The sequence below is a fragment of the Lissotriton helveticus genome, chromosome 1_2 (genome assembly GCF_964261635.1).
Source record: "Lissotriton helveticus chromosome 1_2, aLisHel1.1, whole genome shotgun sequence".
Classification (NCBI taxonomy): Eukaryota; Metazoa; Chordata; class Amphibia; order Caudata; family Salamandridae; genus Lissotriton; species Lissotriton helveticus.
Window position 1 is genome coordinate 373,656,768 of NC_136058.1, and position 18,431 is coordinate 373,675,198.

The following is an 18,431-nucleotide window of genomic DNA, read 5'->3' on the forward strand; positions in this document are numbered from 1 at the left end:
GCACAAATTACCTTACACCCATGTCAGAAGCACAACTGACTTTACACCCATGTCAGAAGCACAACTGACTTTACACCCATGTCAGAAGCACAACTGACTTTACACCCATGTCAGAAACAACATTGACTAAACACTCATGTCAGAAGCACAACTGACTTTACACCCATGTCAGAAACACAACTGACATTACACCCATGTCAGAAACAACACTGACTTTACACTCATGTCAGAAGCACAACTGACTTTACACCTTGTTAGAAGCACAACTGACTTTACACTCAAGTCAGAAGCACAACTGACTTTACACCCATGTCAGAAGCACAACTGACCTTACAGTCGTGTCAGGAGCACAACTTACTTTACACCCATGTCGGAAGCACAACTTACCTTACAGCCATGTCAGAAGCACAGCTGACTTTACAGCCATGTCAGAAGCACAACTGACCTTAAAGTCATGTCAGGAGCGCAACTGACTTCACACCCATGTCGGAAGCACAACTGACCGTACAGACATGTCAGGGGCACAACTAACTTACACCCATGTCAGAAGCACAACTGACTTCACACCCATGTCCAAAACAACACTGACTTTGCACCCACATCAGAAGCACAACTGACTTCAGACCCATGTCCAAAACAACACTGACTTTACACCCACGTCAGAAGCACAACTGACTTAAGACCCATGTCCAAAACAACACTGACTTTACACCCATGTCAGAAGCACAACTGACTTTACACCCATGTCAGAAACAACATTGACTAAACACTCATGTCAGAAGCACAACTGACTTTACACCCACGTCAGAAACACAACTGACTTTACACCCATGTCAGAAGCACAACTGACTTTACACCCATGTCAGAAACAACACTGACTTTACACCTATGTCAGAAACAACACTGACTTTACACTCATGTCAGAAGCACAACTGACTTTACACCGTGTTAGAAGCACAACTGACTTTACACTTGTGTCAGAAGCGCAACTGACCTTACAGTCATGTCAGGAGCACAACCGACTTTACACCTATGTCGGAAGTACAACTGACCTTACAGTCATGTCGGAAGCACAACTGACCTTACAGTCATGTCAGAAGCACAACTAACTTACACCCATGTCAGAAGCACAACTGACCTTACAGTCATGTCAGGAGCACAACTGACTTTACACCTATGTCGGAAGCACAACTGACCTTACAGTCATGTCGGAAGCACAACTGACCTTACAGTCATGTCAGAAGCACAACTAACTTACAGTCATGTCAGAAGTACAACTGACCTTACAGTCATGTCAGGAGCACAACTGACTTTACACCCATGTCGGAAGCACAACTGACCTTACAGTCATGTCAGGAGCACAACTAACTTACACCCATGTCAGAAGCACAACTGACTTCACACCCATGTCCAAAACAACTATGACTTTACACCCACGTCAGAAGCACAACTGACATTACAATCGTGCCAGAAGCAAAACTAACTTTACAGTCGTGCTAGAAGCACAACTGACTTTTCAGCCACATCAGAAGCACACCTGACCTTTCAGCCACACAAGAGACACTTCCACTTCCAAAAAGGTGGTAACAAGCTTCCTTTCCAGACAATAGCCTCCAACATAAACTGCAGCGTCAGCATCTCAATGATCGTCCACCCAATGCCTACAACTTGAAACCTTCATACGGTGCTTTTCAGATACTGATATCGCGTCATCCACCCATTGGAGACCTGAGGCTTCTCTCCAGAAGGGTGTAGTTGCACTCCGCTGGGACAGGCTATGAGCTGAGCTCTGTCTTGGAATCTCCACGGCTACCTTCTCTTCCTTGGACACACCTACTCAGATGCTTTTCTCTGAGCAACATGAGTTTGGGGTGCTAAAGGAGTAGGTAACTATTTCAAAGGGTTCCTCATTCCTGGGCTGTCTGTTGAAGTGTTGTCTCCTCGGAGGTGGTACTACACCTGGGTGGTCATGCAGGATGGTGCACAGGATGGCCTTGGTCTGTTGAGGGGTCGCAGAGTGGCTATTCTCAAACTCAGCAGGGTTTTCCAGCGGGAAGCGAAATGGGTGGCAGTTGGCCCCCTGGTCTTCTGGGTCCCAGGCATGGGGTTTGGTAAAGTCTGTAAAGGACTTAATCCTTGAATGGTCTTGGGCGCTAATCTTGTTACTCTCTTCTTGAAGGCGCAGAGAAGCGTAGCTGGTGGTGAGGCTGTTGGCAAAGGATGGGGGGCTGGGTTGGCTGCTGGCCCAGCCCACCCGGTGGGTGCGTCCCTCCTTAGTTATGCCCATGGTGCGCTTGACTCGCTCACATCCCTTGACCAGGAGGTTCTTTCTGCAGAGTATATACACCCATGGGTCAAGGATAGGGTTGAACGATGCAAAGCGGATGGCCAGTAGGTCTTTCCGAATATCTGGTGGTTCTCCTGTCCAGATTTGGACCGTCTCATTAAGCTGATTCACAAAAATCTGCACCTGAAAAAAAGGTAAACATTGTGTCATTTACCGACCCCAGACAGAGTTTGGGATAAACACAGACAGGCAGGCAAAGATAGACAGAATTTGGGATAAACAGACAGATTGGCAAACATAGATAGATTTTGGAATAAACAGACAGGTAGGCAAAGATAAACAGGAACAAACAATCAAATCAGGCACTGAACAGGGTAACCAATATGAGAGTAGGTCACTGGTCACAGGTGGGGTCAGGGAGAGGACAGGGTGTGATAGGGCGCCTGAGCACAACAGGAGAAGCCTGTTCAATCTTGGAGCCTCAGTGTAGGAGGAAGGGAGACCTCCAAACTGTGCTTTACTAAAGGGAGAGAAATAAGGAAGCCATTATGACCTTTTTTTAAGTGCGGCAAAAGCCAGAAAGCTTCCAAACATATGAACCAGAAAGTCAAAGACTTCAATAGATTGCGTTGTGTTTGAGTAGTATTTCTAACTAGCTGTCTAACAGTTTCATTTCCCTTTGTCGTCTCCTGTGGTCCATCCTTTCCTTCTGCTCAGAGTGAGACTTTTACCAATCCCATTGTCTGCCTTGCCTTCTGGCTCTCTCTCAGAACTGAAAACATGGGGCAGAAGGACCCTGAATGTCACCTTACCCAACTATTAAATACTGATGTTCGAAATTGAGTAATTTTACGCAACCTTTTGTGAGGCATAGCTCTCCATGAAAATGTCTCTCTACAAGGCTTTATCCACATGAACCGGTCTGCGGTGGGTAAATATAACGCATAATTGAAAGGTGCAAAATTCAGGAATTTCAGAAAATTCCCTGGCGTAATTTAAGTTCACCCAGGCCTACTTATCACACTTGTTATATTTGTTATTTTTGCCAAGGCAGCCTTTACTCCTAAAGGTTTAAGCATAGAAGTAATTAGACTTTCAAACAGTTGAATGACTTCCAAAATTCTAGGCATTGAGTTTTATGACATCTGCTTTCAAAAAGAAATGGAAGCTCTGCTGAAAGGAAATATAGGGATAGGTGATTCTAGCAGTAAAGACATCCAGCACCCAGAACACAGCTGGTTTGGAAAAGAGATAGTCAAGAATCCAGAACTCGAAGGGTGTGGACGAGAGCAAGTCAAGGATTTCGAAGGCCTGAACAAGAGGTAGTTGGGGATCCACCTCAAGCCTGTATAATCAATTACTGACACTCCCTGCCCCTTTATCTGGAGGTTTCCGGTTTCTTGTGTGGTGACAATTTTCCATCTTTCTCCTCCTTTCCCTTTTGTGTGTTTCTCTCTTGTTTACTCTTGGTAAAAGTCTGATGGGGAAAACTTTATGTTGGTCCCCAAAAATGAGTGATGGTGGGCTTCACCAGCAACCACCAGCTCAAACTAAACACTGTTGGTGGATGTTAGACGGACCGGGAGGGTCGGCCGAGGATAAGGGGAGAGGTCTCCGGGGAGAGCCGTCTCCAGTGAATCGTACAGACAAGTAACTCCCCCCCCCCCACAGACGGACACCACACAATGATAAAGTTCAACGATACTTTATAGGCAATTCTTCAAGTACGGTAGAATGGTACAAGGAGGTCTGGACTCAGGGGTCCCCTCTATTCTGGTCTCTGTTTGGGAAAAGGGTAGCGGGACAGTCTTGTTACCAAAGAGATGGAAATAGCTCTCAATCCTCGAGCTCGGTGGTGTAGATGAACGGGCCGCGGCGGAGCCAGCAGGTCCCGTGATGGATGAAGGAAGACGACGGTCCGCGGCAGAGCCAGCAGGTCCCGATGAAGGTGGTGGTTACAAACGGTCCGCGGCCACGCCAGCAGGTCCCGACGACGATGAAGGATAGGGTGGTTCCCAAAGCCGCGGCAGCGCCAGCAGGCAAGACGAGGGTGCACAAGACAGAGCTACGGCAGCGCCAGTAGTCCGTCAAGGATGAGTTCTTCTTTGCGTCTCTCGACTCCAAGATACAACTGCCGTCCGGCTCTGGAGCTGCCCCAGTTATAGGGCTGGTGTGCTTTGATGTCCGGACCCTCGCACTTGGAGGTCGGGAGGTCCGGGATGAGGGGGTTCAGACACCCAGCAGGGGGGTGGAGCCAGCGCCCGGGGAGGCGATGGGCGAGCGGTACTTGGCGGGGGAGAGCCATCGACACCTCTTGCTCCCATTGACTGACCAAGTAGCCCGCTCACCTCCTGGGTGGATGTTGGTGCCGGAATGTCTGAGGCCTGGCCAGGCCCAGGGTTGAGGTCGATCGGGGGCCAGGCGGCCTCGTGGTGGAGTGTCCAAGATGGCGCCCAGGATGGGCGCGCAGGCCGGTAGTGGGTCGGCCTACGCGGTCAACAGGTTCGAGTGTAGGGGTCCCTGCGGGGACGGTGGACGTGTAATGGTGGTGTGTGGTACTTGCGCGGCTGGTTCGGGCCTGGTTGGGCCGGGGGAGAGCGGCCCTTCATGTGGCCTGTCCAACATGCGTCCCCCCCAGCTGAAGGCGGGGAGAGTTACCCATTCTCTTGGGGACTCTTCTCGTCGAGGCGGAAGAACCGGGACAGGCCATCTGCGTTGGCGTGATCTGGCCCAGGCCGATGTTCAACTGTGAAGTCCATCCCTTGTAGGGAGATGGACCAGCGTAGTAACTTCGGGTTTTCCCCCCGCATCTGCATCAGCCACTGCAGGGGTCGGTGGTCGGTCTGTACCCGAAAGGGTGTGCCAAAAAGGTAGGGCCGGAGCTTCTTGAGGGCCCATACCACCGCAAAGGCCTCCCTCTCTATGGTGCTCCAGCGTTGTTCCCGTGGTAGGAGTCGCCGGCTGATGAAGGCCACCGGCTGATCACGGCCTTCGGTGTTCACTTGAGACAGGACTGCCCCAATGCCATGGTCGGAGGCATCCGTCTGGACGATGAACTCCCGGCTGTAGTCGGGGGCCTGGAGCACAGGGGCGGAGCACATGGCGGCTTTCAATTGTTCAAATGCAGCTTGACACTCTGGGGTCCAGTTGACTTTCTGGGGCTGATTTTTTGACGTGAGCTCTGTGAGGGGCCTCACGATAGTACCATAGTCTTTCACGAACCTTCGGTAATAGCCCGTGAGGCCCAGGAAGGCCCGTACCTCGGTCTGGGTAATGGGGGGCTGCCAGGACTGGATGGCGGCAATTTTTAGCTGCAGAGGGGCCACCAGGCCGCTTCCCACCTGGTGCCCGAGGTAGGTTACAGACCCTTGCCCAATTTGACATTTGCTGGCCTTGATCGTGAGGCCAGCTTGCTGAAGGGCGTGCAGCACTGCTCGGAGGTGGCGGAGGTGCTCGGACCACTGGTTGCTGTATACAGCGATGTCGTCTAGGTAGGCGGCGCTGAATCCTTCGAGCCCCGCCAGGACCTGATTGACGAGTCGTTGGAATGTTGCTGGGGCATTCTTCATGCCGAAGGGCATGACTGTGAAATGGTAATGGCCATCGGGAGTGGAGAAGGCAGAACGTTCTTGTGCCCGGGGTGTGAGGCCGATTTGCCAGTAGCCCGCCGTCAGGTCGAAGATACTGAGGTAGCGGGCAGCTCCCATGCGGTCGATTAGTTCATCTGCCCGGGGGATGGGATGTGCGTCTGTCCTGGTGACCGCATTCAAGCCCCGGTAGTCGACGCAGAACCGGAGTTCTGGTGTGGTGCCGGGGGCAGCTGCTTTGGGGACCAGTACTACAGGGCTGGCCCAGGGGCTGTCTGAGGGCTCGATGACCCCGAGCGTGAGCATTTTGGCTACTTCCTCCTGGATGCAGGCCCGTACCCGATCTGGCACGCGGTAGGCCCGGTGGCGGATAGGGGGGCTGTCCCCCGTGTCCACATCGTGCGTACACCAGGAAGTGACACCTGGGGTGAGGGAGAACAGGCTGGCGAATTGTGACAGGAGAACTTGGCACTCCTGGCGTTGCTCTCGGGTGAGGGCCTCTGAGAGTCGGACCCCCTCTACGGAACCATCTTTCTTCTGCGTTCGTAGGAGGTCCGGGAGGGGCTCGGAGTCCTCTTCAGCCCCATTGTCTGTGGCCATCAGGAGGCTGAGTTCTGTCCGTACAAAGTGCGGTTTCAGTCTGTTAGCGTGGAGGACCCGGAGGGGGTTCCGGGAAGATTCCAAGTCGATGAGATAGGTAGCCGGACCCTTGCGCTCGACCACTTTGAAGGGCCCTGTCCACTTGTCTTGTAGGGCGCAGGGTTCGGTGGGGGACATCACCCATACCTGTTGCCCAGGTTCAAATTCGATGGAGGAGGCATTCCGGTCATACCACCTTTTCATGTCCTCTTGACTGGCCTCTAGGTTGGCTTTTGCTAGTCCTCGGAATCGCCGGGTCTGGTTGCGGAGTGTTAGGAGGTAGCGGAAAACATCTGGTGGGTTCTTTAGAGGGGGCATCTCCCAGCCTTCCTTAACTAGGCTGAGCGGCCCGCGCACGGGGTGTCCATATAGCAGTTCAAATGGGCTGAAGCCCAGGGACTTCTGGGGAACCTCTCGATATGCGAAGAGGAGGCACGGCAGCAGCACATCCCACTGGCGACGGAGGGGCTCTTCCAACCCCCCGATCATCCCTTTGAGCGTGCGGTTGAACCGCTCAACGAGGCCGTTTCCTTGAGGGTGATAGGGGGTCGTGAACCGGTAGGTAACCCCGCACTGTTGCCAGAGAGATTTCATATATTTCGAAATAAAGTTCGTGCCTCTGTCACTGACGACCTCCCGGGGGAAGCCCACCCGGGAGAAGATCCCCATCAGAGCCCGGCCGACTACCGGGGCTGTCACAGTCCGCAGGGGAACAGCCTCCGGGTAGCGGGTGGCGTGGTCCACTAGCACCAGGATGAATCGATGGCCTTGTTTTGTGCGCGGGTCCAGGGGCCCTACGATATCGATTCCGACCCTCTCGAACGGGGTGGTGACCACGGGAAAAGGTTGCAGGGGGGCTTTCAGTTTGCGGCCGCTCTTCCCACTGGCTTGGCACGTGGGGCAAGATCGGCAATGCTGGAGTACATTGCCCCTCATTTTGGGCCAGAAGAAGTGGGTCACCAGGCGGCTATAGGTTTTGTCTTGACCCAAGTGTCCTGCCAGGGGGACATCGTGGGCCAGGTTTAGCAGAAAGTCTCTAAAACGGAGGGGTACCACTAGGACTCGGCTGGCCCCCAGCTCCGCGATTCTTTGCTCACTGTACAGCAGATCATTGTCCCAGTAGACCCAGTGAGTTCCGGAGGTATCCCCTGCGCTTTGGGCTAGCGCTTGCTGGCGGAGTCCCTCGAGGGAGGGACAGGTCTTTTGTTCTTGGCGAAATTGTTCTTGCGTGGGCCCCCCCTCTTGAGGCCACTGGTCGAGGTTAGCGAGGTCTGGAGGTTGAGCTGGTTCGGGGGGGACGTCACGGTCGGTGGTTTCGGCGGGGGCGACCGGAGGCGGTGGCGCCGGCCATTCGAGTTCCTCTGGGCGGGTGTTGGCACGGGCGGTCATGGACCGGGTGGTGACGCACGCCCAGTCCGGGACGCCCAGCATCCCCAGGTGCTCTTTTCGTTCGACTGCTGCCCATGGAGAGCTTTCCAGGTCATTACCCAGGAGGCAGTCTACGGGGGCATCATCTCGGACCGTCACCTTCAACATGCCGGAGACCCCTCCCCATTCGAAGGGGACGCAGGCCATCCGACACAGACTTTCTGAGTTATCGGCTGAACGTACAGGGCAGAGAATGTTTGGTAAGTATTGTTCGGGGGTCACCAGGTGACAGCGGACGGCTGTTACACTGGCCCCAGTGTCACGAAGGGCTTCAGCCCGGCGTCCATTGATGCCCACCCATTGGCTGTACTTCTGGGTATTAGCGGGTAGGGGGACCCGCGGGACCATGTCTCTCCCCCCTAGGCAGGCGAGAGCCATGGCGGCTGGCTCCCATTCTTGGTGTTCCTGTTCATATTCTTCTTGTTCCTCTGAGATCTGTTCCTCCCCCAGAGCAGCAGCGGCTACTTGGCGGGGTCTTGGGCTCTGGTACTGGGGGCAGTTTGGGTCGTTTGCATAGTGTCCGACTCGTTGGCATCGATGGCAGGTAACATTGGCTCGATGTCCCGGTCGCGCTGGGGTGCTGCCCCGGTTGGCCGGGGGGGTGGGGCTGGTAGTGAGGGTGACCGGAGCGTTGCTTCTTCCGCGTCCTTGGCCTCCACCTCCTCGGGGACGGTGCTGACCATTGTTGTTCCGGTTCTGTTCGGAGGACCCATTTCGACTCACTCTGGTGATCTCCCACCGGTCTGCTTCGGCTGCGAGCTGCCGGGGATCCGTTAACTTGCTGTCGAGGAGGTGCTGACGAAGTTCAATGAAGCAATTGTTCGACAGATGCTCCCATACCATAAGATTGAACAGTTGTTCGTAGGTTGTGACCCTGCTTCCTTTGATCCAGCCCTCGAAGGCTCGGCTAAAGTAATTGACATAGTCCACCCAAGTTGTACCTGGGATGCGGGTGCAGTCTCGGAACCTCTGACGGTACATCTCGGGTGTGAGGCCATAGCGGGTGAGGAGTGCAGCTTTCATATGGTCATAGGAGGTCATCTGGTGGTCCGGGAGTTGCAGCAGGGCGTCGCGGCCCTCATTGAGGAATCTCCCCCACAGACCGGCCCCCCAATCGCTTCTATCGATCCGGTGTGCAGTCATAGCGATTTCATAGGCCTTAAACCATTGCTGGATGTCGTCCTCTCGGAAGTATTCTCGAACGACATCCTTGGGGATGTGTACCTTCTTCTCTGTTGCCCCTGGAGTGTGGGGTTGCTCGGGCACCCCTGCTTCTTTATTCTGTTTGCGTAGGTCGATTTCAGCTAATTTCCGCTCATGTTCATATGCCAGTTTCTTTTCCTCGAGCTCCCTTTGTCTCTGTTTCTCCTCTCTTTCTTCTCGGAGACGCAGGTGCTCTAAGTTGATTTTCTGTTCGGCCAACTTTAGTTCAACGTCCATTTTGAGCCGGGCCATTTCCAGCTCGTGTAGTCGGGTTCTTTCTCGTTCCTGGATCTCGTCTGGCGAGAGACCCGTTCTTCGTTCTTCAGGGGCCATGGGGGTTTGTGCTGCGATGTCTTGATCGGGGGTTCCGGCAGCCCCGGTTTCTGCCCAAGATTCCAGAGCCTGCTTAAAGTCATCTTTGGTATTTAGTCCGGTGGTAGCGATACCTAATTCGATACAGAACTGTTTAAGTTCACGATGGCTGTACTCGTCCAATTTCTCCATCTGGAATTTCTCCGTTGATCCGCTGTCTTTAGTTGACATCGTGATTCGCCGTGGGGTGAGCTACTCTCTGTACGGTTTATGCGGTGATTCGGATCCCGTCGCTGGCCACCAATGTTAGACGGACCGGGAGGGTCGGCCGAGGATAAGGGGAGAGGTCTCCGGGGAGAGCCGTCTCCAGTGAATCGTACAGACAAGTAACTCCCCCCCCCCACAGACGGACACCACACAATGATAAAGTTCAACGATACTTTATAGGCAATTCTTCAAGTACGGTAGAATGGTACAAGGAGGTCTGGACTCAGGGGTCCCCTCTATTCTGGTCTCTGTTTGGGAAAAGGGTAGCGGGACAGTCTTGTTACCAAAGAGATGGAAATAGCTCTCAATCCTCGAGCTCGGTGGTGTAGATGAACGGGCCGCGGCGGAGCCAGCAGGTCCCGTGATGGATGAAGGAAGACGACGGTCCGCGGCAGAGCCAGCAGGTCCCGATGAAGGTGGTGGTTACAAACGGTCCGCGGCCACGCCAGCAGGTCCCGACGACGATGAAGGATAGGGTGGTTCCCAAAGCCGCGGCAGCGCCAGCAGGCAAGACGAGGGTGCACAAGACAGAGCTACGGCAGCGCCAGTAGTCCGTCAAGGATGAGTTCTTCTTTGCGTCTCTCGACTCCAAGATACAACTGCCGTCCGGCTCTGGAGCTGCCCCAGTTATAGGGCTGGTGTGCTTTGATGTCCGGACCCTCGCACTTGGAGGTCGGGAGGTCCGGGATGAGGGGGTTCAGACACCCAGCAGGGGGGTGGAGCCAGCGCCCGGGGAGGCGATGGGCGAGCGGTACTTGGCGGGGGAGAGCCATCGACACCTCTTGCTCCCATTGACTGACCAAGTAGCCCGCTCACCTCCTGGGTGGATGTTGGTGCCGGAATGTCTGAGGCCTGGCCAGGCCCAGGGTTGAGGTCGATCGGGGGCCAGGCGGCCTCGTGGTGGAGTGTCCAAGATGGCGCCCAGGATGGGCGCGCAGGCCGGTAGTGGGTCGGCCTACGCGGTCAACAGGTTCGAGTGTAGGGGTCCCTGCGGGGACGGTGGACGTGTAATGGTGGTGTGTGGTACTTGCGCGGCTGGTTCGGGCCTGGTTGGGCCGGGGGAGAGCGGCCCTTCATGTGGCCTGTCCAACAGTGGACCTGGAACAAGAGATAGTTAAAGATCCAGAAATCGGCAGGTGTGGAAAAGAGAGAGGTAAGAATCCAATAATCAGCAGGCGTGAATAAGAGATAGCTAAGGATCCAGAAATCAGCAGGGTGGACAAGAGATAGCTATGGATCCAGAAATCAGCAGGCGTAGACAAGATATAGTTAAGGATGCCAAAATCAGCAGGCGTGGACTAGAGGTAATTAAGGATCCAGAAATCAGCAGGTGTGGAAAAGCGATAGGTAGGAATCCAAAATTGGCAGGCATTAACAGGAGATAGGTAAGGATCCAGAAATCACCAGGCATGGACAATAGATAGTTAAGGATCCAGACATTGGCAGGCAAGGACAAGCAATAGCTAAGGATCCAGAAATCAGCAGGCAAGGACAAGAGATAGCTAGGGATCCAGAAATCAGCAGGTGTGGACAAGAGATAGCTAAGGATCCAGAAATCGGCAGGCGTGGACAAGAGATAATTAAGGATCCAGAAATCAGCAGGCGTGGACAAGAGATAGCTAAGAGTCCAAAAATCAGCAGGTGTGGACAAGAGAGAGCTAAGGATCCAGAAATCAGCAGGCGTGGACAACAGATAGCTAAGGATCCAGAAATTGGCAGGCGTGAACAAGAGGTAATTAAGAAACCAGAAATCAGCAGCCGTGGACTAGAGATAGTTAAGGATCCAGAAATCGGCATGTGTGGAAAAGAGATAGGTAAGAACCCAGAAATTGGCAGGCATGAACAAGAGGTAATTAAGAATCCAGAAATCAGCAGGCGTGGACTAGAGATAGTTAAGGTTTCAGAAATCGGGAGGTGTGGAAAAGAGATAAGTAAGAACCCAGAAATTGGCAGGCATGAACAAGAGATAGGTAAGGATCCAGAAATCATCAGGCGTGGGCAAGAGATAGTTAAGGATCCAGAAATAGGCTGGTGTGCACTAGAAATAGTTAAGGATCCAGAAATCAGCTGGCATTGACAAGAGATAGTTAAGGATCAAGTAATCAGCAGACATGAAAAAGAGATGGGTAAGGATCCAGAAATCGGCAGACATGAACAAGAGATAGTTAAGGATGCAGAAATTGACAGGCATGAACAAGAGGTAATTAAGAATCCAGAAATCAGCAGGCGTGGACTAGAGATAGTTAAGGATTCAGAAATCGGGAGGTGTGGAAAAGAGATAGGTAGGAACCCAGAAATTGGCAGGCATGAACAAGAGATAGGTAAGGATCCAGAAATCACCAGGCGTGGGCGAAAGATAGTTAAGGATCCAGAAATCGGCTGGCATTGACAAGAGATAGTTAAGGATCAAGTAATCAGCAGACATGAAAAAGAGATGGGTAAGGATCCAGAAATCGGCAGACATGAACAAGAGATAGTTAAGGATGCAGAAATTGACAGGCATGCTCAAGGAATAATCCAGGAGCTCAGCAGGCCTCGACAAGAGATAGTCAAGAATGAAATGTAAGCTGTTATCCTAGTAATAGTGACCACTTATGCTCTACTCCCCACACACTGTGTGGTTCCTTGGAGCTTTTGATGATCAACGGGGAGAAGAGACATTGTTGAAATAATCCGAATGCGATTATCTTGTTGATCCTGTATTTTAAACGAGCGCCGATTCATCATGAATAAAAATGACTAACCTCGTCTTTGATCATGAAACATTTATTCACACACATATCTACTAAATGCTAAGGCTTAGAGCATTTTCTAAATATGGTATTTGATTGCCTGCAGACCAGCCTGCTCACCCTCGTGGGTGCCCCGCACCCCAGTGCTTAACTTGAGCCAGTGGTTTCCTTCGCTCAGCACCGGCATTTAATTGTCAACTTATGACAGCTGCCACATGGTGGCGCTGTTTGTGAAATTTTTAGATAAGCAGAATACCATTTGTTTATTAACTCGTTAAGTGCTCCCATCGGCCAATGGTCGCATCGAGCAGTTCCTCCGTAGTGCTGCGGGCGTCCGTTGGCCGACGCGGCCACGCCCACTCATTAAAACCGCCGCACTGCGGCGGAATTCGCAATGCGGTTAAGCTGTTAATTCAATATACATTAAAAACAACTGAAACCTGTCTCCCAAGCCATTGTTATAGATTTGGGGGCCTGGAACATTCTTAATTGTCACACTTGTAGCAGTGTGATGATTAGTAGTTGTGTAGGCACTGTCATTGGGCGTTGCAAACTATGGTGGTACCCTGATGAGGGCCCTTGCACTTATTGTTTTACAAATTAAGCACTGCTGCACCTCTTGATTTCTGGTGGTCCTTTTCAAAGGAACAACATGGGTGCGACCTGGACCGGTATGTCGGAGTTTGAGACTTAAGTAACAAGATAGTGTGCGTTATCTTGTGTCAAAACACCCAAGAAAAGGGCAATATTAAAACCAACACGTCTCTACTTCCCAGTGCTTAAATTGTAAAAGCAATAAGTACCAGGGTCGTTATCATGTGGCTGCTGCAGCTTGCCTCATCCATTACACCTTTCAGAGCTGCCAATGACAATTCAGACTATTCCAAGCCCCCAAAGCTGTAAGAATGGCTTGGGAGGCAGATATTAGACGTTTTTAACACTTCCAATCCCACCACCGCCAATCCCACCACCACCAATACCACCACCAATAACACCATCACCATAATCAATACCACCACCACTACCACCAATATCAATGCCACCCCCACCAATACTACCACCACCAATACCACTACCACCACCAATACCAATGCCACCACCACTAATCCAATACCACCACCACCAATATCAATACCAATACTACCAACACTAATACCACTAGCACCAATCCAATGCCACTGCCAATACCAATGGCACCACCACCAATACCCCTACCACCACAAATACCACCACCGCCAATACAACCACCATTAATACCAATACCACTGCCAATACCACCACTAATACCACCACCACCAATACAACCACAACTAATACCAGCACCACCACCAATACCACCACCACCAATACCACCACCACTACCGCCACCAATACTACCACTACCAATAGCACTACCACCCCCACCCCCACCCCCACCAATACCATCACCACCAATTCCACCAGAAAAACAACACCACCAGTACCAACATGACCACCAATACTACCACCAGTACAATCACCACCAATACCACCACCACAACCAATACCACCACCACCAATACCTCCACCAAAACCACCACCACCACTAATACCACCACCATTACCAATACCAATACTACCGCCACCAATACCGCCACCGCTAATACCACCACCACCACCAATACCAGTACTGCCACCACCACCAAAACCATCACCACCAATATCACCACCACCACCAATACCATCAGCACACCAGTACTGCCACCACCACTAATACCACCACCACTGCCAATACCACCGCCACCAATACTACCACTACCAGTACCACCACCAATACCACCACCACCCCATACCACCACCACCAAAACCTCCACCCATACCACCACCACCAATACCACCACCACCAATACCACCCCCACCAATACCACAACCACCACCTTATACCACCACAAATACCACCAATACCTCCACCCATACCACCACCACCAATACCAGTACCACCACCACCAATGCCTCCACCAAAACTACCACCACCCGTACCACCACCACCAATACCAGTACTGCCACCATCACCACCAAATTCACCACCACCAATATCATCACCACCACCCCCAATACCACGAATACCATCACGAATTCCACTAATACCACCACCACTAATACCACTACCACCACCAATACCACTACCAATACCACCACAAATACCAATACCGACTCCACCAATACCAGCACCACCAACAATACCATCAATGCCACCACCAGTACCACCAATACCACCGCCAAAACCACCACCTCAGCACCTCCCATTCAGTAGTAATAGCAGGGGCACTGTACGAGGCCGGGGCTGCAGCCGAGACCATCCTTCCTTCCCTCCCTCCATGCCTGCAATAAAGCACAGTCCCACCCTGCATCAGGAGGTGAAGCCAGGGCCCTACTACAGCAGGAGTGTGTTTTATTAGGCCAAGGATAGCAATGACATTACGCAATGTCACTCAAATCACGGAGAGGGCAAGAAATAACCCCCCCCCACTCTTCCTCCTTAGCTGCGACAGTGTAATCACAGTGTAATCACAGATCGAAAGGTGTTGGAGCACTTTGTTATTGTTTATAGATCGGATCATATGTAACTCTCACTTCACACTTTGTGTCTGTGTAATTTAAAACACTTGCACATCTTCACTGCACTATTTATCACTGCTTTGAAGATGTCGAAGGCCGGTCTCTTCCTCTGATATTTACAATCTAACAAGCGGTCGAGAAGGCCCTTTATTGCAATGCAATACGTCTCGCATTTGCAAGAGTTTAAGCTATTAATATTGTAAATGACAATGCCTTTTATTTATGTTTTAAAAACCCAAAACATAAACAAAAGGCATTGTCATTTACCATAGTTCAAACTTGTGTGAATGCGAGACCTTTTGCATTGCAAATGCGTGTTTGTCTTTCTCGCCCCTACTTTCACCCTTTTGTGTTTTCTCTCTCTTGCTCTGGGTCAAAGTCTGATGAAGAAAAATAAGTGCTGATCCCGAGTATGAGTGCGGGTGGGCTCCACCTGCAAGCACCGGTTCAAATTAAGCATCGGGTCGTTGTATCTGGCGAACCGCCTCGGCCTTCCCCTTACCTTTAAGTCAGGGCCCCCTCCTGGTGCCGTCTTCACTCGCCCCCTCACCTCACCCCCGGCCTCCCCCTCCCCCCAGTTGGTGACTCGCCCAGCTCCGGGCTGCTCTCGCGCCTCTGGAATCGATCCCGTGGCGCGGGGGGCGCGCGGGGGGTGTAATGACCCCTCTCCAGGCCGCTGATCGCATTTGAAAACAACCCTTTGTCTAATTAAGGTGAAAGATTGCGCCAATAAAGAAGGCTGTGTCGGTGATCCTCAAACAAACAGGCCGAGATGAACCTCTCAAGACAAAGATAAAGCAATAGACAGATATGAGATGAAGGGGTCAGAGGTCAAGGGGCAGGGAAGTGACAGAGGAGGGGGGGAGGCGGGCCTGGGATGAAGCAAAGAACAGGGGATGGAAGAGAGAAGGAATGCACCATTGGGGCGAAGAAAGAGACACAGATTCGGCGAAATAATAGAGGAGGGAATGGAGCAAAGAAAGGGGGGTGTAAGAGAGAAGGAATGCATCATTGGGGCGAAGAAGGGACCTGGGATCGAGGAAGCAATAAGGGAAAAGGAGTACAACACCTTGGAATGTCACTGGAGATGTAACTGAGCAGGACTGGACCAGGGAGCGAGGGATGCGACACAGAGCAGGGGAGTGAGAGAGGAGGGGAGTGAGAGAGGAGGGGAGTGAGAGAGGAGGAGCGTGATAGAGGAGGGGAGTGAGAGAGCAGGGGAGTGAGAGAGGAGGGGAGTGAGAGAGGAGGGGAGAGAGGAGGGGAGTGAGAGAGGAGGGGAGTGGGAGAGGAGGAGCGTGATAGAGGAGGGGAGTGAGAGAGCAGGGGAGTGAGAGAGGAGGGGAGTGAGAGAGGAGGGGAGAGAGGAGGGGAGTGAGAGAGGAGGGGAGTGGGAGAGGAGGAGCGTGATAGAGGAGGGGAGTGAGAGAGCAGGGGAGTGAGAGAGGAGGGGAGTGAGAGAGGAGGGGAGAGAGGAGGGGAGTGAGAGAGGAGGGGAGTGGGAGAGGAGGAGCGTGATAGAGGAGGGGAGTGAGAGAGCAGGGGAGTGAGAGAGGAGGGGAGTGAGAGAGGAGGGGAGTGAGAGAGGAGGGGAGTGAGAGAGGAGGGGAGAGAGGAGGGGAGTGATAGAGGAGGGGAGTGAGAGAGCAGGGGAGTGAGAGAGGAGGAGAGTGATAGAGGAGGGGAGTGAGAGAGGAGGGGAGTGAGAGAGCAGGGGAGTGAGAGAGGAGGGGAGTGAGAGAGGAGGGGAGTGAGAGAGGAGGGGAGTGAGAGAGGAGGGGAGTGAGAGAGGAGGGGAGTGAGAGAGGAGGGAAGTGAGAGAGGAGGGGAGTGAGAGAGCAGGGGAGTGAGAGAGGAGGGGAGTGAGAGAGGAGGGGAGTGGGAGAGGAGGGGAGTGAGAGAGGAGGAGCGTGATAGAGGAGGGGAGTGAGAGAGCAGGGGAGTGGGAGAGGAGGGGAGTGAGAGAGGAGGGGAGAGAGGAGGGGAGTGAGAGAGGAGGGGAGTGGGAGAGGAGGGGAGTGAGAGAGGAGGGGAGTGGGAGAGGAGGGGAGTGAGAGAGGAGGGGAGTGAGAGAGCAGGGGAGTGAGAGAGGAGGGGAGTGGGAGAGGAGGGGAGTGAGAGAGGAGGGGAGTGAGAGAGGAGGAGCGTGATAGAGGAGGGGAGTGAGAGAGCAGGGGAGTGAGAGAGGAGGGGAGTGGGAGAGGAGGGAAGTGAGAGAGGAGGGGAGTGGGAGAGGAGGGGAGTGAGAGAGGAGGGGAGTGAGAGAGCAGGGGAGTGAGAGAGGAGGGGAGTGGGAGAGGAGGGGAGTGAGAGAGGAGGGGAGTGAGAGAGGAGGAGCGTGATAGAGGAGGGGAGTGAGAGAGCAGGGGAGTGAGAGAGGAGGGGAGTGGGAGAGGAGGGGAGTGAGAGAGGAGGGGAGTGAGAGAGCAGGGGAGTGAGAGAGGAGGGGAGTGAGAGAGGAGGGGAGTGAGAGAGGAGGGGAGTGAGAGAAGAGGGGAGTGAGAGAGCAGGGGAGTGAGAGAGGAGGGGAGTGAGAGAGGAGGAGAGTGAGAGAGGAGGGGAGTGAGAGAGGAGGGGAGTGGAGAGGAGGGGAGTGAGAGAGGAGGGGAGTGAGAGAGAGGAGGGGATGAGGAGGGGAGTGAGAGAGGAGGGGAGAGAGGAGGGGAGTGAGAGAGGAGGGGAGTGGGAGAGGAGGGGAGTGAGAGAGGAGGGGAGTGGAGAGGAGGGGAGTGAGAGAGGAGGGGAGTGAGAGAGCAGGGGAGTGAGAGAGGAGGGGAGTGGGAGAGGAGGGGAGTGAGAGAGGAGGGGAGTGAGAGAGGAGGAGCGTGATAGAGGAGGGGAGTGAGAGAGCAGGGGAGTGAGAGAGGAGGGGAGTGGGAGAGGAGGGGAGTGAGAGAGAGGGGAGTGAGAGAGGAGGGGAGTGAGAGAGGAGGGGAGTGATAGAGGAGGGGAGTGAGAGAGGAGGGGAGTGAGAGAGCAGGGGAGTGAGAGAGGAGGGGAGTGAGAGAGGAGGAGAGTGAGAGAGGAGGGGAGTGAGAGAGGAGGGGAGTGGGAGAGGAGGGGAGTGAGAGAGGAGGGGAGTGAGAGAGGAGGAGCGTGATAGAGGAGGGAGTGAGAGAGCAGGGGAGTGGAGAGGAGGGGAGTGAGAGAGGAGGGGAGTGAGAGAGCAGGGGAGTGAGAGAGGAGGGGAGTGAGAGAGCAGGGGAGTGAGAGAGTGAGAGAGCAGGAGAGTGAGAGAGGAGTGAGAGAGGAGGGGAGTGAGAGAGGAGGGGAGTGAGAGAGGAGGAGAGTGAGAGAGGAGGGGAGTGAGAGAGGAGGGGAGTGAGAGAGCAGGGGAGTGAGAGAGGAGGGGAGTGAGAGAGGAGGGAGTGAGAGAGGAGGGGAGTGAGAGAGGAGGGG

The 18,431-nt window shown here is 53.4% G+C and overlaps 1 protein-coding gene across 1 annotated transcript in view; it reads right to left on the reverse strand.

Annotated features, from left to right (window-relative positions):
* Positions 1-688: 688 nt before the first annotated feature.
* The window catches only part of LOC144807940 (prostaglandin E2 receptor EP4 subtype-like), a 38,003-nt gene continuing 20,260 nt past the window's right edge, over positions 689-18,431 (reverse strand). The window contains exon 2 of the mRNA XM_078673538.1: positions 689-2,470. Within this exon, the coding sequence (XP_078529664.1) occupies positions 1,838-2,470 (633 nt within the window). The 3' untranslated portion in view covers positions 689-1,837. The remainder of the gene's footprint in view (positions 2,471-18,431) is intronic.